The 20,001-nt window shown below is 38.9% G+C and overlaps 1 protein-coding gene across 1 annotated transcript; it reads left to right on the top strand.

Moving 5' to 3' along the window:
* The first annotated feature begins 2,604 nt into the window (after nucleotides 1-2,604).
* LOC122029799 (probable protein phosphatase 2C 66) lies at nucleotides 2,605-11,124 on the top strand. The gene is made up of 7 exons (XM_042588930.1): nucleotides 2,605-2,992; nucleotides 3,974-4,313; nucleotides 7,890-7,930; nucleotides 8,166-8,283; nucleotides 8,604-8,827; nucleotides 9,733-10,469; nucleotides 10,721-11,124. The coding sequence occupies exons 1-6, from the start codon at nucleotides 2,684-2,686 to the stop codon at nucleotides 10,276-10,278; spliced, it is 1,578 nt and encodes a 525-aa protein (XP_042444864.1). The 5' UTR covers nucleotides 2,605-2,683; the 3' UTR covers nucleotides 10,279-10,469; nucleotides 10,721-11,124.
* Nucleotides 11,125-20,001: the final 8,877 nt, after the last annotated feature.

Below are 20,001 nucleotides of genomic sequence, written 5' to 3'. Positions count from 1 at the left end.
CAATTTATTTCAGGATCAACACGAATGAATGACTATTATCTTTTAGAATATTGACTAACATATGAAAAAAAATATTTATCTTAATTATATTAAAATTTAAACCTCAAACCTTAAATTGATAGTATCTTGTATATTAGTCATTAGACCTCCCTGACGAGCGGCATGAGTATTATCACCATGAGGTCTGAGATTCGAATCTCGACAAAGTTGAGTAAATGTCTTCCTTATATGCTAGTCATTATTCCAAAGGCTAGTAGCCGTCCATGATTTACCTCCTCCGTGTTAGCCCTGGGATGGATTAGTACGGATACTGAGGGCGAACGTATTCATCTTTTTACCATCATGTCGAAGAAAACAAGTTGTTACCCAAGGCTGCAGCGCACTTGATTTCAATAGTTAGTTATTTATTTTTTTGGACAAAATTAACCTTCCTCCCGAGAGTTTGCTAGCTGTTTATTTAATTTACCTGCTTCTATATTATTGTAGGACGAACGATGATTGAAATTACCTTTTACTTCCTTAAGAGACATGTTAAAGAGCGAAGTCTGTTGGACGGTGCTGTGATTAGGATACAGAGTATTATCATATAACATTTTGTATTCGAAATTTAGTGTATCATCGTACTTTTCTCTATTTCTTGACCACTATATTAATAATTAGTAGCCATCTATGATTTATTTTTTCTGTGTTGATTAAGGATAGATTGATGAGGATGCTAGGGGCGAATGAATCATATTTTGCAATGTGTTAAAGAGCATATAAAGCTAAAAATAAAAGAATACTAGTGTTGCATCTTCAAATAAGAATTCTTATAATATACTTAATTATTAAAGAAAACCTCATCTAGCTATAACATTTAAGTTTGGAGTTGACTTGCTTGGTTATAATGCAATGAAAGGACCTTAAGTTGTCATCTAAATATTATAATTTGATTCTTAGTTATCATAAATTTATAAAGATTTTTTCCAATCGCGGGATGCTTAATTTCTAGGATACTCATCATGAGTGCTTCGATTTGATCTCAATGAAAATTTTCATCGACCACCTAAATAAATTAGAGAAATATATATGAAGAACCATTCTGACAGCTAGTATTCTCAAATCTACTATCTATTAAGGAAAAAATCCTTAATAATATGTCCTATCTAAATCTTAAACTTTATAACCCTGATTTATTATAAGAGGGTTTAACCATGAAATCCCCCCTCCCCCCCCTCTCTCTCTCTCTCTCTCTATATATATATATATATATATATATATATATATATATATATATATATATATATATATATCCGAAATAAATTTTACCCACTTTCCACAACTTCCAAAACTTTATTTTCTTACCGTTTGTTTTCACAAATTTTCTTTTCCTCTGGCAAACAAGCCCTTAATGCGCCTCCAGCTCTTGCAAGAACCCTTAAATTCCCTTTGCATTAAATATTTAGTGGATTCATAGTGTTCACATTTAATGATGTTTTTTTTCAATAATTCAGATGTTCAGATTTCACCTGATTAATTCAGAAAAATGAAGCTCAATTAATCCCCATGACATAGACGATCGGCGTCTTTTTCTTCTTGTTTTGACTACATAGGGCACTCATTTTGTGAACCCAAGCAAATGAGTAATGAGCTAAACCTATGTTTTTATACGTTTTAACAAATAATTGTTGGCGACTTTATTGCAAAATTACCAAACTAATAGAAACTAAAAAAAATAGCACAAGATATATATGACTTCAAGCATGACACTAGAGCTAATCTCATGCAAATTCTTAACATTATAATCTTCATAATTAATTACCCTAATTCAATCACTTCAATTTCAAAAGCAAAATGGCTTTACATGTTTAAGTAAAATTTAGAAAGTAAAATCACTTCTATTTAACAAGCTCAACCGCTAAGTTTAAGTGTAAGTTAATAATAACTAACTCGTTTAAACTTATAAAATTCCACTATTCGCATATAATAAATTATTTATTAATTTTTATTCAAATGCATACCGTATAAATTCTTATAACAAAAAGAATATAATTTTATGATTTAATTAAATATAATTTAATTTATAAGGATAATAATATTGTTAGTTGAGTTCTATAAGTGTATAAACAATTTATTATTTTTATTATTGGATATATATTATTATTTTGGATTTATGATTTAATTACTATTTAATATTATGTAGAGAAGTAAGACAATTTTATTTTTTTAATAATTCAGATGTATCCATTAATTCTGAAATTATAAAATAAATTTAAAATATAATTTATACACATTTAAAATGGACTTTTAAAACATTCATTTATTCAAATTGTATTTCTCTTATTCATTCCTGCAATGAAAATTTGAAATTTACGTCGGATATCTCATATATCTGTGATATTTAAATTATTCGTGATAACGAGCAGTCCATCGTAATTCATGTGTGTGTGTTTTTTCAGATTTCGGGTCGGTCGGACAATTTTTATTATTTTTAGATTAATCGATTAATTAGATATTTTCTATTAAAAAAATATATTGAAAGTTGAATAATAATTAAATGGAGAGAATAATGCAAGAAAAAGGACTGCCGTTTGAATGTAATTAATGTCCAACCACGGCGGCAGCCCCACGTCTACACACACACCTTCCTCAACATTTTCCAACCTCAGTCTCTCTCTCCCTCTCTCTCTCTCTCGGCTGCTCGATGGGCTCCTGTCTCTCGTCGACCCGGCCGTCGCCGGTGTCTGACGGAACCCTAACAGGTAGCTACGATGGGAAAGACCGCTTCGGCTCAAGGAGCTGGGGAGGGAGGAGGATGGCGGGGAGAGAGAAGCATAAGTGGGCTGGTGGCGCCCGCCGCGGCGGGGTAGCCGATGGTGCCGGCCGCACTGACGAAGACGAGCTCCAAGGCGCGCCCGGTCGGATGTCCTCGAATGGCGCCAGCGAGGCGGCTTGCCTTTACACGCAGCAGGGAAGGAAGGGCACCAATCAGGATGCTATGATCGTGTGGGAGGTATACCTGTTCTGGAGCTCTCGAGATTCTTCTTTTGTTCGATTTGGAAGACATTTCCTTCTGAGTTTTCTTCTTCTTGTTTTCTTTAAACAAAACTAACTTTTTGATGAGTTTGTTCTAGTTACTACCCCGATGAATCCCGACCTTTCCACCTAATTATGAATTTTTTGTTTTCATTGTGAATTAAACTTTAGCTGTATGCGTTTGTGTCCTTTTCCTTTAACTTGCCGGATTCAGTCCCTTTGTGGCTGATTCCTCTGATGCTCTTTTGACCTTTCATTCTACTGAGCATTCTTTAATTACGTTGGGTTGATATTCCTTAGCTGATGCTTATTCAATTGGCCGATAAAAATCTTTCATGGTGATGTATTTGGAGCATGGTTTTCCTTTACTTTTCTGTGATTCCTCTTCATGTTTCTTCTTTGTACCTTGTTTCTGTTAGTAATTTATTGCAGTTTTCCCATTTTACCTATGAAAGTAGAAACCCTAGTCCTTTTTGCCTTTCTAAGTGAAAGTTGAGTCTCTTCCTTTCTTTCTAATGAGTTATTGCTATGCAAAAGAAAGAAAAGACAACGCAACAACTTGATTTCTGCATGAAAAAGTAGCTGGGAGCACTCAAAGAGTGTACACTTATTCATCATCTTTAACCGCCATCAGCACTGCTTATGCTAAGTTTTGACGAGTAATGGCTTCCAAAACCGCCAAATTTCTGTTTGCTATTTGAATTGGCACTTGTAGTCATTTTTGTTCTGATGTTCTGCTTTGCCAATGCCTAGAATACCAGAATGTTTGAGGCACTGTGTATAATATTATTCTTCTCGATATGAACCTGGAGAGAGGCTGAGATTGAAGCAAGCTTATATTATCCAAATCTTGCTTTTATTATGTTCACATATTATTGGAAAAACAACTGGAAATGCAATGTTGAGCAGATATATTGAGCCTTCAGCTAATTTTTGTGCTATAAATGTGCAACTGTAGAATTTTGCTTTATTGAAAGACACTGTCTTCTGTGGGGTGTTTGATGGCCATGGTCCTTATGGTCATATGGTTTCAAAGAAAGTCAGAGATTCTCTTCCTCTTAAGTTCTGCACCAGTTGGAGAGCTAGTCTCACCAATCATGACAGCCCTGATCTAAATGGTAGCATTTCTGGCAGTATGAACTCTGAGGAAACAGTATCAATTATTGATGATGACGGGCGTGATGCTGTAGATGATGAAAATGAAAAATTACCAGAGATATATCTTCCATTGAAACAGTCTTTTCTCAAATCTTTCAAGTTGATGGACAAAGAGTTGAAGTTTCATCCGACAATTGATTGCTTCTGTAAAATACCGGAAAATAGGAAATATTAATAAGGAAATTTTCCGGAATTTTTGGATATTGTATGGAATCTTTCCGTTGGATGAACTTTTCGTATGATTTGGATTTACTCTACTACATGCCTGCCTGAACGGCAGAAGAGGTAAGAAAAATCGGATTTGGGCTTTACGAGTGTAGTTGAGTAGGGTTGATTTCGAGTCAGAGTATTATTACTGCGTGGTTGTGTCAGCCAGAGGCTGAATATATATATATAAACTGCGTGGTGATTGATTTTTATTACTGTTATTATTCCACCCGGGTCGAGTATTTAGTGTTGTAGAAAATTTTGATTGTCTACAGGGAGATCTCACAAATTTCTTCGACAGGACTCCTCCGGCGTGACAATTTAGTGGTATCGGAGCCAGTTTTACGATCTTTTGTTTCGTATTTTGGATTTTGAATTTATCCGATACCAACTTATTTGGTATCGAGCGGTTATGACACCGCTGTGTTCGAGACGATTTGACACCGATTGTTGGTATTCGGATATTTGGGTTAGCTGTGTTCATGAGTCAAACCGGCATTATCGGATTTTCGATATGGTTATGTTTCGGATTGCTTCGATTTATTTGATTTCACGATATCGTACGCTCGGAATTTTGAGGTCAAATCGGGACCGGACAACGGAACATCTCCGCATAAAGAAATAGGTATGTTGTTATTTTATGTTGGTTATATTGGTATTGATATCTGTAATTTAATTTAACAGATATGAGACGATCTACTCGTATTGCTGCGAGACGTGGTGCTGGTCGACCACGTGCGAGGACCACGGGATCTCTGGATATGCCAGAGATGCCCACTGTTAGTGAGCCTGTCAGTCAGGGACAGACTCAGGATGCAGCGGGAGCATCGGGCTCTCAAATCCCGATAGCTCCTGTAGAGATACCTACTTTGGACACACCGACGGTATCCACTCCTACCTTATTTACAGTACCATCAGGGGTACCATTGGTGTACCCGACATTTGCTCCCGCGCAGCCTACGACGTATTCAGTGCCACCACCACTTGGATCTACGGTGTATCCTATACCAGGCACCTGTGCCCCTCAAAGGCAGCCGCACCATATCCGTACCATTACCTCACCGACTCCACCGCCACCACTTTTGTTCCCCCACCACCGACGCTTATGCTCCCAGATATACAAGACGGAGTTCCTCCTCCGTTTATTCCGCGGTACCACCAGTAGTATCGGCTCCAGTGTTTCCGCCAGTCCCGACAGCCGTTTCGACACACCTCACTGATTTCCAGCATTGGCTGAGTCGATGAAGACTCGTTTCACTCTTTTCCGCGGAGATCTCGATCCGAGTACGGCTCTGTCATGGATAGAGACTATGGAGCGAACTTTCTATGGCTTGCTTCGAGTGGGAGAAAGCAAAGCTGGCTATCATTTATGAAGCTAATGCCCGGTGGGTTACTCAGCGTTCTATTATTGGTGAGCGCAATGTCACGTGGACCAGGTGAGAGACTTTTGAGAGCCGCTTTTCCATCGTCCTATCGGATGGCTCACAGATTTTATGAGTCGAGGCGTAATAATCGCCGATGACCGAGTATATATCTGAATTCCTCCGGTTGGCTCGCTTTTGTCCAGAGTTAGTCATGAGGATGTAATCGCATGCGCAGCTTTTTATACAGGATCGATGGTTATCTCGCATACCACGGACATTAGGGTTACATCTTACTCGATGCATCAATCGAGCTTTGATGATAGAGTTAGCTCGGCAGAGATATCCGGACAGAAAAGAAAGCATACGGTTCGACATCGTAGGCAGTCCAGCAGACTCAAGCATGTGACAAGATCGTAGTAGTCGCACGATTAGGTCGAGTTTTTCGGGCGCCTCGTAGCCTCGTAAATCGTGGCGGTCTTCTTGACGCTTCCAGATTCTTAGCGTAACCGCAACCACCTTCCGTGATGCTCGAGTTTCCGATGTGGTTCCAGACCACATCACTTCACCAAGATCGGCTTGCTTTTATTGCAAGGCACCGAGCCGAGATTGTCACCAAGGCTCGACACGGCCCGGAGGGTCGAGCAGAGGGGCCAATCTAGTCACCGTGGTCTCGACGAGGAGGGCGGAGATTCACACCCTCACAGTCTGCAGGGAGCAGCCCTCTGCAAAGATTTGGCATGCCGACAGAGTACTCGGGCTTCCAGAAGCACCCAGTTTTGTTCCGTGATCTTATTATCCGACTCGGCGCATTGATTCCCCACCACCGCAAGATCACCATCCTCGCCTCATCGGCACCTTATCCAAAGACACCTCGGTGGCGCTTACGCAAAGAATTACCGGCAATATTTCCTCCTCCTCCGCCGTAGACCGGACGAGTTCATGCTATTACCGAGAGGATGCTCGCCGACGGATCCGCTTTTCCGCGACGATTTTCATTTATGCATTTACTGCGATATTTTGATTGATACTGGTAGTTCGCATTCTTTTATATCCCGTACCTTTATGCGGGAGATTGGTAGATTACCCACTTTTAGGTTGCGGCGATTGATCGTCTCTCTACCGTCCGGTGATACTTTGAGCGTCACCCAGGAGATCGGAGGTTGCCCGTTAGACTTTGGCAACATGATACTTACGGTAGATCTTCTAGTATTGGAGATGATCGAGTTTGATGTCATACTTGGCATGGATTGGCTGTCAGTTTATCATGCTACCGTTGATTGCCAGACGAGGGTGGTCACCTTCCACCTCCGAACCAACCCTCGTGGAGTTTCACCGGCATCGAGACGACAGTATCTCGATTATTTGATTCGCAGGCCACACTACCGTCATGGTTTTCGTTATCGTTGATCAAGATCGAGGATGAGTAGTTCGCAGCCTCCGACGCTCCTCGTAGTCCGGAGTACCCGGATGTATTTCCGGAGGAGCTACTGGTTTGCCTCCCGAAGGCCGTGGAGTTCGCTATTGAGCTGACATCGAAAGCTCCGTATCGTATGGCACCAAAAGAGTTGAACGAGCTGAAGGTTCAACTCCAGGAGCTTTTAGACAGGGGATTTATTCGCCCTAGTGTTTCACCATGGGGTTCTCCAGTTCTGTTTGTCAAGAAAAAGGATGGTACTATGAGGTTGTGTATTGACTACAGGCAGCTGAATGCAGTTACCATCAGAAATAAATATCCATTACCACGGATCGAGGATTTGTTTGATCAGCTCAGAGGTACATCAGTGTATTCTAAGATTGATCTGCGATCCGGATATCATCAGCTGAGAGTCAGAGACTCAGATATTCAGAAGACAGCTTTCCGTACCAGATACGGTCATTATGAGTTTTTGGTAATGCCATTTGGGCTTACAAATGCTTCAGCGGTGTTTATGGATTTGATGAACCGCATCTTTCTGGAGTATCTGGATCAGTTTGTTATCGTTTTCATTGATGACATATTGGTCTACTCTCGTTCCGAGGAGGAGCATGCACAGCATCTTCGCACAGTCTTGGAGATTCTTCGACGACATCAGCTGTACGCGAAGTTCAGCAAGTGTGCATTCTGGCTATCCTCAGTTGGGTTTCTGGGACACGTGGTTTCTAACAGCTTCTGCAGTGGAACTACAGCTGTCACTATAGTAAAGCAGGTAATAAATCAAAATTAAATTTCTCTATGTTCAAAGTTATTGTCCTACAGTCTCTTAGATGTTTCTCATAATTTAGAAAATATTATTGCTTCATCTAGCTTCAACATGCAAGATTCATCTACTTCATTTCAAGTTGATGTAGTTGTATTAAGATAATGCTAAAAGATTTGAGGTTTTGTTTTGCCTTTAGAGATTGTTGGCTGCTAAATTTATAACACTCTGTTCCACACACCAGGGGCAGGATCTTGTTATTGGAAACATTGGTGATTCAAGAGCAATAATGGGAACACGAGATAAGGACAATAACTTGGTAGCCATGCAGTTGACTGTTGATCTGAAGCCCAATCTTCCAAGTACTGTTTTTTTATAATATCTTTTACGCATTAACATCTAAATCAATTTTGTCATAGAAAATTATTAATGAAATATCCTTTAGTTTCTGCTAGGTGCCTTTGGAATTAAGTAGGGTACTTATCATCAACCTTTTCTTTATTTTTAGTAATCCATTTTAAGAAGTGAAATTAGTTGTACCTTATTTGATGCCCAGTATGATACCGTTTCATATCTACTTCTCTACATTGATAAATAATCTCACTTCTCAAGCTGGATTCTGTTACTCTTCCTTGCATATTAGGTTTTCCTGTAGTACTAAACTCAGATATGGTGTCACCAGGGGAAGCTGCTAGAATCCAGCAATGTAAAGGGAGAGTTTTCGCACTGCAGGATGAACCAGAAGTTGCACGAGTATGGCTGCCAAACAATGATTCTCCTGGTTTGGCTATGGCCAGGGCCTTTGGAGATTTTTGTCTCAAAGATTATGGTCTAATATCAGTTCCAGAAATTTCATATCACCGTCTGACCGAGAAAGATGAGTTTATTGTTCTTGCCACTGATGGGGTATTTTTCCATTGCCTACATTGGTGTGACAAGAATTTGATTTGTCTCTAGTGGTGAACCTTCGATATATAAATCATGAAAAATGAGATTTGGCCAAATTGCGTTGTTTCCCATGGGTCCATTATTGCTTGGTTCTTTTTAAGATTCAAACTATCAAATATGCTCAATTTATTAGTCATTTAGATCATGAAAGCGTTAATCTATTTGTGCTCTTATTGTGCCTGTTTAACCTGTTTTAAACAATCTTTTTAGTTATTATCATTTTGAGTAAAACTGTGTTTATTGACATCATCATTTCTGTGAAATCTATCTTTTTGAATCAGTACGAAAAAGTGGCTCCATATATTGCTTCAAATTCTTAGATAGATTCTTCTGAGAAATCCTTTTTATTCATCTGTCCTGAAACCAATTCCTTTCATGTGAGATGACAGCACCTTATTAGGAATGAATGAAGGTTACGCTTCTTCAGTTGCTATTGCATTGATCAGTTGCTATTAGGTTCAACTTTAGTTAGGTACACCTGCTAGAGAGTAGATCTTCACCGAAGCATGATTCAATGTATTCTAGTAGATTGGTTTCGGGGTTTGTGTGCATGTGGGCAAATTGAGTTTCTTTCCTATCATTTGTTCTTTAGATGTATATTTGAAATGTTTGCAATTGTCTTATCATATTCGGTAAAAAACTTATCCCCAGTAACTGATTTGCTTATATGGCAATCCCTTTTTCATTGATGACGTTTTCACATACCCAACTATGATGCGGAAATTTTTTTGAGTCATTTCTCATTTGCTTACTTCAATCGAGTAATTTCGGTACCTGATATTTATCTGCATGGCTTCCGTAACAGATTTCCATTTCGTTTTTTTTTTTGTTTTTCTAATATAAGAATTGACTACGTGGTGCAGGTATGGGATGTTCTTTCGAACAAGGAAGTTGTAGACATTGTTGCATCTGCACCCTCTCACAGCACTGCTTCTAGGGCTATTGTTGATTGCGCGGTACGTGCCTGGCGACTTAAGTATCCAACATCTAAGGTTGATGACTGTGCAGTGGTTTGTCTATTCCTGGAAAGCATATCGTCATCTGATCCAGCCCAGATACTTAACCCTGAGAAGGTGTACACTGAGCCACCAGCTACAGCAATGGGGAGCATTAACGAAAAGCAAATGGAGGGGAAGCAAGAAATGCAAGATTTCACCTCCCCAGATGCTCCAACTGTGTTGGGACCATCTTATCATGTTATTGAAGTAGATGAGACAGTTCGAGTTACTGAACAAGTGGAGAGTATGCCAGAAAGGTCTCAATCTATCAGAAGCCTCGCCGATTGCATATCCACAAGAGAGGAGGAGTGGTCTGCCCTGGAAGGTGTTTCCAGGGTGAATTCCTTAGTCAATCTCCCAAGATTTTCAGCTGGTGAAAGGAGCTCCATGAGTTGGAAAAATTGGTTGTAAGAAGCCAAAAACACAAGCACCTTTGTTGTCGAAATCCCTGTTTCCTTAAATACCTAATGCGACACAACAAGGGGATGAAGGTGAAGCAAAAACAAGTTCATCGCATGGATTTGAAGATTTTGTTCTAGTAAAAGTAGTCTTTCAATTTCGATTGGCTGCATTGCTTGTGGAAGCACCATGTCTTTTCTCATGTAAGTTTCTTTTGTTTTTCTTTCTGTTTTTAGAAATAAGCTTGTGAATTATTTGCTATTTTTTCCCTTTATTGTTTGATCCTGAGCTTCAAACAAACTATCCAGAACTCATTAGGGAAAGAAGTTTACAGATGCCCCTTTGATTAAGAAAATAGGAACCCTAGAACACTTGCACACGTGATGAAGACAACAGAAACAGGGCTCTGGATCATTTGGCCAAGACATTAACTTGAATCATTTTGCGACTGCAGGGCACTGGCAGTGCATGAAAGCCCCTCCTTTCCATCTCGGCATTCATTGGTAAACAATCCCGGTGGGTACTTACTGTGGAGATAGATGTAACTGAACATGATTGAAGCACAATCATTCGTCGCGTTGTTTATCTCGGTAGCGTATGTACAAGCAAAGTCCTTGAAAGCTCCACAACATTGGTCAACCGGGTACCTCGGGCCCTTGCACCGGCTAGTAATACTTGTGTATTCATGAACTCAAAGTTCACAGGGCAACCTACGGAGTTCCATAGATGAGTTAAACAAGTTCATGATCAGGTCAAATGGGAAGGGCACAAGGACAAAATGAGACTTCTCAATTTCCTATTTCCTCAACCTCTTTCTCTTTCATAAGCTTTTAATCCATGCAACTCTTGCAAACAAAAGTTTGGCATCAATTGTGAAAATTTGCACAGCTAAATTGGAAAGAGAAAATTGAAACCGCCAAGCAATGATAAGAGATAAGAATACAAATCCAATTGTCACAAGAAGCTCAAGGGGAACCTATCTTGGTGTGCCAATTTGAGTCTCATACTAAGATATGGCAGTGAAACCCCTGCCGCAAGTGAATGGGCTTCTTGAGCATGTGGCAGGCAACCTAAACTGCATCTATGGTCTTAGTTTGTGGCCCTCGTGATCGCGCTGCCATTGTTGCTCGAGAATGTTTTATTAAGATGGGTCTCTTTGGGACTTTTCCATATAATCTGAAAGAGGGATAAATCAGATGGTTTCGTCCAACATAATGACCTTTTGTACGGAGCAGAGAGGAGGATGTCAACGGTGGGATGAGTTTGGCTGAGTTGATGGAGAAAATCAATAACAAGGAGGTGGAAGAGGCAGAACATGAGACCATCAAAAGCTAGGAATTAGGAAAACTCTGCAATAGCTTCAGTGAACTCACTGTAAATAATGCCAACCCAATGTTTCTAATGAGCAATCGAACAAGAAACAAGGAAAAGTTATAAAAATAAATAAATAAATAAATAAAAGCCATTTATGATGAAATTGGGAAACATATGCAATCTGTCAGAAATTGTCGAAAATTTCGCATCTTAATATATACCGTGTAGAAATTTTCTAAAGCATGAATTGCACTAACTCGTATGAATCATAACGAATCAAACAATTCTAACATAAAATCTTATCATCGATATATATGTATAGCAAAGTGGTGAAAATAGATAAATTGCGGAAGCAAAATAAAATTATAAATCTGAATCTGAATCAAGGATTGAAAGCATGATCTTAAACTCGCTGAATCAACCTAATGATCAAGAATCAAAACAAATGCAGGCTTGATCTTCCGTAGGGGTTAAGGCGAGGGTTGTCATATCTCCTTTAAAGTAATCTAACTTATATTTATTGAGTTTTAGATTATTAGATGCGGATTCAATGTGTAAAACTTTTTAGTCCAATCCATTATCATCTATGCGTTGATAACTGATTAGATTCTATAAAGGGGAGGTCCCCAAGGGTTTAGGGTAATCTTGACCTAGTTTCTTGTTCCCTATAGACAAGAAACATTTTGGCGCCGTCAACCTTAGCACCCAAGAAAAAAATTCCCTGTTTGCTTCCGTTTCTTCTTCTTCCTTAAGATCTTCCAGATGATACTAAAGGACAAAGATAATGACTCTTCAATCAAATTCCCTTATGTTTTAGTTTATGTATTACTATGTTATGTCATATTTGATTAATGAAACTAAATCTCGTTGTTCTTATATTTCTTATATATGAATTATTTATATTTTAGAATTCATGCGGCTTAGATTTTTACAAAAACTAACATCATAAAAAATCAAACAGTTCTAACACAAGTATATATATATATCTTACTATCTTACTATTTTATTAAAAACCCCCCCCCCCCCCCCCCCCCTTTACTAACTAACTTTGTGAAGTCTAAAATGCATTTACGTTATTATCCTTTTTTCTATTCATACTAAGGTTTATTAGTAATTCCACAAGCGAAATAATCAGTGATCTAGAGTTTGAGACTCAGCTGCGGCGTATTATTATGAATTTTTCTTATCATTAATTTTCTCTGATTGTTTTATATAAAAAAATATAGTCATCTTTAGTCCCACATCTTAGAATTGACAACACTATGATCAAAGAAGCTTCTATAAATATTTTAGGCCAACGATATTAAAAAATATACTTTTCTTAATTTTTTTATTAAGATAAGTATACTATTAAATTAAATCAATATTTTACATAGGGAAGCCCGTTATAGTAGTTTGTTGCTAGGATGTGATACTCGAAAATACAAACAATTCGGATTTTCAAAGACCCAAATAATTTAGATTTTAAAAAGGCAGGTACTTTACCCTAATGCCTCTACTTTAGTATTTTAATGCTAAAATACTTTAATTAATATAATTTCATTATAAAGGGTCAATGTGGTTTCCTTTAGTACATTAGATATAGAATGAACATTGGATTATTTTTTTTTAGTCGTTAGAGATGTTTACACGCAATGCATGTGCACGATCACTATATATATATATATATATATATATATATATATAAGTTACAAAAATAGATAAATTGCAGAAGCGAAATAAAACTATAAATTTGAACCTGAATCAAGGATCAAAACCATGATATTGAAGTTGCTGAATCAACCTAATGATCAAGAAGCAAAACAAATGCAGGTTTGATCTTCCATAGCGAGGGTTTTCGTATCTCCTTTCAGGATGGAATGGAAAGGAGAGCTGAGATCATCATAACTCTACGCAGACCATAATCATTTATGTAACTATAGAACTTGAATATGTTATCAACTCATCGATGATAATAATAATAATAATAATAAAGTAGTTTACCGGTTTTTACATATATAATATCCGCATCCAATATTAGCCCATACTCACTAGATTACTTTATTGGGCTAAATTCTTATGGCAAATCCATCTGTGTTACGACCTTAGCATGTAATCCTTCCTAATGAAGAAACAAAATCCAACAGAATGTATTCCTAACCTTGTACTGCTAACTAGACAAGGGTTAAGGGTATTTAGATAATTTAATAAAAATGCAATGCAAATTATCTTAGGTGGCTAACAAAGAGATAAACTGTCATGGGCAATCAAACTCATGTGGGCAAAGTGCAAAAGTCTCTCATAGGGAAATGTGGAGATTGCATCTCTCGGAGGGGTAGATTATATTTTATGTAAAATCATAGTTGATCAATATAGCAAAGGCAAAAATTGGAAAAATATATATATATAATAAATAGAAGCATTATTATCATAAATCATAAACCAAGGTCTTTCAGATTGTTTAACTATGCAAGTCTGTCTTCTCTGGTTTATGGTGAACTTTCCATGTTATTAGCTATAAAATTCCAAAAGCAATTAGCAAATAGCACCAAGCTGGGCATTTCAGGTATTTTGGCTGTGTTCAGGAGGCATAAAGAGATATTTGTCCATTCAAAGCCCACCTCTTAATATTGGGTTTGCTTGAGGTACAAGTTAATGTCTACTAATCAACTAAAAAATAGAGAATCAGTACTATAAATTGAAAAATTTACAACACATTCAGAATAAATGCAATGGAGATCGGATGTTTCTTCTGTTGGTATAGGGAGCACCAGAATCGAATTTGAATTTTGATATTGTCAAAGGTTCAAGTTAAGTTTTATTGTGATCTAACAAGTTAACTAAGTATACAAGATGTTTACTCAACCGAAAAAGTCTTAGCAGATCGTGAAAGTCAGGCAGCAAGTCCAAGTGGGTCGAGAGGACCTGACATTTGGCAGGGAAGTTCAATAGGTTTGGAGAATCTCGTATCGAGAGGAAGCCCTGGTGAGCCGATCCGATGCTAAGAGGCAAAGTTCAAACAAATTTGGAGGACCAATGTTTGACAGGTAGGTTGAGGTAAACAACTTGAGAGAAGAATGGTAATGTCATGTTCTGGAAAGAAGCAACCTTAGGTCACTAGTCCAACCGAAGAAACTGAGAAGGTTTTCAAATTGAGATCAAGACAATTTCACTATCAATTACTAGTCTGCATCATATATTATTATCTTAACTTTGTTTTATAGGAATATTTGTTTAACTCTATTTTGCAAGAACGGGTTTGATCGATCGACCGACCCCATAAATCAGTCGACCGAACCAGGTTGATACGGAATAGAGATCAGATTGTGCCAAAGCAAACATGGAAGTCAGGCCGATCAGTCGATTGAACTCGGGGATCAATCGACCAAACAATTAATGCATTAATGAAGAATTAATTGCAAATCTCGGCGAATCGGAAAACTGCACTATTCGGTCATTCAAATAAAGTGATCAGCCAACCAATCAATTAATGCTCATAAATATGCAAAGATCGAATCTCAACAAAGAAGGAAAGCAAGGGTTCAGTCAACTAATAGGAGGATCAGTCGACTGAAAGACTTTTCGATCGACTGAACGAGACTTTATATAAGGGGTGCTCGATGTCCAAGCCAAGGCAACTTTTCAATCTGTTCTGAATCAGTTCTTTGTTCGTGCTCCTGACATCCTACGCATCATCTTCACGAGCAAATTGCTACATTGAGGATTGCCGATGAGTTTCATTTCTTACTCTTTGCCGGTATAATATTTTATTAGCTTGCACTATTTTCTAGTTGCATTGTACGAATTGCTTCTTTCTGAAGATTTTCAAAAGATTAATTATAGTGAATTGTTCAATGATGCGATCAAGGATCGTGGGTCCTAGAGTAGAAGTCGACATAGGCTCCGAACTAAGTAATCATCTGAATCACCTGTCTTTCTTTCGCTATCTTATTTTCTGCTGCCTTACTTTGATATTTGTTTTATGAATCAATACGAAAAGAAAAATTTTTCAACGAGCACAATCACTTCATTTCGATCCATCATCTTCTTCAGAGGTAGAAGTCTCACACTTATATTTTGAGCCAACCTCAAAACTAAGCAATAATCCCAATTTTACTGATTTGCAGAGTATTAAAGTTCATGTCCTAGTTTGTCATGTCAAAATTTAAATGATAGTAGAATAGGTAAGTGTGGGAACCTTATCGATCAAGGTAGTTTTCACTTTAATAGGGTTACATTCAATTTGAATAATCCTCTCTAGGTACGCTTTACTTATGAAATTTAAATTTTTTGTGAGTACAACCTTGTCAACCACAAATACCAATGTAACTCAAGTCTTAACTAGTAGAAACCCAATAATTAAGTTCTTCCTAATATTAGGAACGTGGAAGAGTCAACGAGCATTAGCTCTTTTCCCAAGGTTATCGTTAACACAACTCTATCTAGACCTATGACTTTAAACACTGATGAGCGAACAATGAAGAGTTCATGTCTAGAGGTCGAGTGGCTCCCACGTCAACCCATCACTCTCCTGGAGTATTCACCAATTTAATTTCAAATACCATCATGGAGAACATAAGGTAGGGTTAGACATAAGCCGCCAATTTAAGTTTGATCTATCAAATTGATCTATTCTATCAAATAATTTAAACAGATTAGATTAAAATTTTAACAAATCATTTAAAAACAAACCTTGGTTGGCTTCGTTGAACTATACATATTATATAGTTTGTCGTCTAGTGTATTGAGGATTCACTTTTTACATAAGAAGTCCTTTTCCTTCCACATCATTGATGTCGCCTTTGACTGATCTTGAGTATGTTAAGTGCATCCTATAAGAAGAACCCTATAAAGTTTAAAGTGATTAGGTCATGCAACATTTTTGTTGACACTTCTTGAAATTCATCCCCAAGATAATCTTCATCTTCTCCCCAACCAACATGAGAGGGATCCACGATCACCATGACCATGATATTGTCTTACAAATATTGTCATTGTGTATACTTTTCTCATTCAAGTTGAAGTCGTTGATCTCATTGGCGGTACAAAATGATAGGTTGATAGTTTGATAAGTTGGCAGGTTGGTGACATTTCTTTAATTTGTAGATGCACCTTTTCAGGTAGTCAAGGCACCCTTTCAAATTGATATACCCCTTTAGGTAGTTGAGACACCTCTTCAGGCAATGATGGATCCAGACAAAAAAGAAAGAGGGTGCTCAAAGAAGGAAGCTGAAACTTGTCTTCTTTCTCGCTGTCTCTCGGACTGTAGCATACTGGTGAAATTTTCCGAGAGCAAGGGGTGCTCAAGCACACCCCCGCTCCCCCCTAGATCCGTCACTGTCTTCAGGTAGTTTAGACATCCCTTTGGGTAGATGCACTACTTTGAGTAGTCTAAGCACTTCTTCAAATAACATAAGCCTTTGGATAATCCTTTGAGTAGCCTTGGCACTCCTTTGAAAGGTAGTCTATGCACACTTTTAGGTAAACCCATCCTTTTGAGTAGCTTAAACATCTCTTTGAGTAAAGGCACCCCTTCAAGTAGCTGCACCCCTTCAGGTGGTTGATGACTCACTAATTACTAAACCACTTTAGATAATCAAGTCACCCTTTCATATTAGTTTTCAATACACAATTATCAAACTTAATCACCACAAGTTTTGTTGGATTAAAACTGTGGCCCAAGAGAATATTTCATTAAATCATAAATTGAAATTCTAATTTCATGTGTCATTGCCTAGAATAAATGGTAATTAGGTTGAGTTGCTAGATGAATTGTGCTACTACCCAAATAAATTAGATTGGCACTCTCTAATTGGGTGTTCTTGCAACCCAATTTCATTTGCACAATGCATAATTCTTCCCTTCAGTTAGACCTACATGAATTATTATTTATGTTATTTGAGTTAGTATTCACATATTTATGTCAATGTTTACAGACAAGTATCCTCATCCAATTGTAAATAGATTCATACCAAACGAGATTACTCATGATTTTCTTCATTGCTCAAGTAGTTTTTAATAGATATCAACTTAGATTTTATTTGCTAAATTAATTTACAACAATCTGTTAGGCCTATGTGCTAGAGAAGCGAATAAATGCAACTTAAAAATTAACTTCTTGTTTTTTCCTCTTGCAAATGGAAGGTTAATCACTTGATCAAAGATATAAAGCAACAGAAATAATGAAAAATAAAATGCACTGCTAATAAAATATTTAACATAGTTCGAAACCTACTCTATGGCCTCCGTGGCCTATGACTTGTAAGGCGAGTTATTTCTCGAAACCTCTATATGTAAAAAGTTCTCTTTCCAAGAGGAATAATTTTCTTTTAGAAAGGAGATGAGAATATAAAGAAAAATACACTACAAGAATATCTGAGAATACCGACAAAAATATCAATGGAATTTTATTCCAATGGAATTGGTATTCCGTTGGCATATGACCAACAAAATTGAGATTCCATTAGTAACCTTCGACGGAATCTCAATTTTGTCGGAAAGGTCAGCCTTACTCTACTTTTTACAAGAGACTGTTTCCAAATTCGAGCTCGTGATCTTTAAGTCACAAAGCAATAATTTTACCGTTGCCTCAAAGCTCACATTTATATTTCATGCATATAATCTATATTTATTGCACCCTATTTCATTACTATATCATACTTCCATTCTATTTGTTCGGAAATATGTTCTTTTCTTGTTTTGATTGATAGGACACAAATTGGAGTGAAAATGGAGCAAAAACACACATTGGAGTCAACATAGAGAAAATCAGCAATTTGGTTGTGCCCCAGAGGTACGGTCATGTGCTAACCCAAGGGCAAGTCGTGCCCCATAAGTATGACCATGCCTCTCACTGGAGACCAAGATAAGCCAACAGGGGATGGCCGTGTGAATCCACACTGTTGTGCCTCCCTTGCATCGAAGAAGCAAGACAGGGTCGTGCCCCTGACCTAGCCATGTCTCTCCACAAAGGCAGCCGTGTGCCAAGCTAAGGCGGCACGACCATGACACGACCCACCCCTATATAAAGGGGGTTTTCTCTCCTTAGAAGAAAACCCTTAGTTTGGGGGTTCTGCCCCCTTCCTTTGGGAGGGTTTTCCCTTCTAGGAGAAATCCTAAAGCCTCCATCCTCACCGATCTGCACCATCCGTCCTTCCCCAGAGCAAGGGAGCACCTCCAACAACGCCAAACTTCATGGATAAGTATTTCTCTTCTCTTTATTTCACGTATTGAGTTGTAGGATGTTATATCTTTGTGTATTGGTTGTGTCCCCCTTCGCATTGAAGTAGATTCTCTAATTTTTAGGATGTTGGGGAATCATCAACTAATGATATTGCAATGCAATCAATGGTTCATGGCGCCGTCTGTGGGAACGCACCTGAATCCGAGCAAAGACGATGGAAGAAGCTGGACGCTAACTCAGGTGACACTCTCATGGTGATACTGTACTCTGACTCCCAATTTCGCATGACCTTCCTCCATCACTTCACGAGCAGCAGACGCTACCAGAAGACCAACGTCAGTCTGTTCGCCATCAAACAAGGCTCGAAGGAGTCACTCCGAGCTACATCCAGCGTTTTAACCAGGTGGCCATGGATATCCCGACGGTCACTTCAGAAACTATGATGAACGCATTCACGCAGGGGCTCATGGACGGTGATTTCTTCCGTTCACTCATCAGAAAGCCGTCTCGCAGCTACAACCACATGTTGAACAAGGCCAACGAGTACATCAACGTGGAGGAAGCTCAGATGGCGAGGAAAAAGGAAGCACCATCCGAGCCACCAGCTCATGCCGAGCGGAAGCTGCCTTCCAATTATCAACCACCAAGAGGACCCTGCGCCGAGGTAGCCCATCCTCATCAGCAAGCAAGGTCGCATGCCGTTCAACAAGTAGCGGCCGATCGGCCTAAGCCCAGGGGGAAGGTATGGATTCTCATGTTTTGTTCACTCCATCAGTCAGCAACCCACAACACGCACGATTGTCGGAGCCTCCCCCCAATCGTTCATCCTACGCCAAGGAACTATCGTCGCCGATCGCCTTCGCCGGACCGGCGACATCAACACCAGAGCCCTGGTCGGCGTGTAGAAAGAAAATCACCCGAGCGGCAACATCAGCAGCAGCCCAGGACTCAACCTCGGGCATCGCGCGAGCGTCCCAGGCCATCCGCTCGGGAGGAAGAGAATAAAAGAAATGTGTCCCGAGGAGAAATCAACATCATAGCCGGAGGGCCGACCGGAGGCGACTCTAATAGGGCACGGAAGGCGCATGCAAGGCAACTCACGATCCATGCAGTTGGATGCAGTCAGGAGCGGGCGAACGGGCCCGAAATCAGCTTTGGGTCTAGGGACCTCGAGGGAGTCGAAGTCCCGCATGATGATGCCCTTATCATCCGAGCGGTAATAGCTAACTACACTATTCACCGCATCTTTATTGATACAA

This window comes from Zingiber officinale, chromosome 10B, assembly GCF_018446385.1.
Source record: "Zingiber officinale cultivar Zhangliang chromosome 10B, Zo_v1.1, whole genome shotgun sequence".
Taxonomy (NCBI): domain Eukaryota; kingdom Viridiplantae; phylum Streptophyta; class Magnoliopsida; order Zingiberales; family Zingiberaceae; genus Zingiber; species Zingiber officinale.
This window is presented reverse-complemented; position numbering and strand designations above follow the sequence as displayed.

Coding starts and splice junctions, on each gene's coding strand:
- LOC122029799 (XM_042588930.1), top strand. CDS start 2,684: ATGGGCTCCTGTCTCTCGTCGACCCGGCCGTCGCCGGTGTCTGACGGA. Junction 8,284..8,603: donor TCTGAAGCCCAATCTTCCAA/GTACTGTTTTTT, acceptor TGGTGTCACCAG/GGGAAGCTGCTAGAATCCAG. Junction 8,828..9,732: donor TTGTTCTTGCCACTGATGGG/GTATTTTTCCAT, acceptor TACGTGGTGCAG/GTATGGGATGTTCTTTCGAA.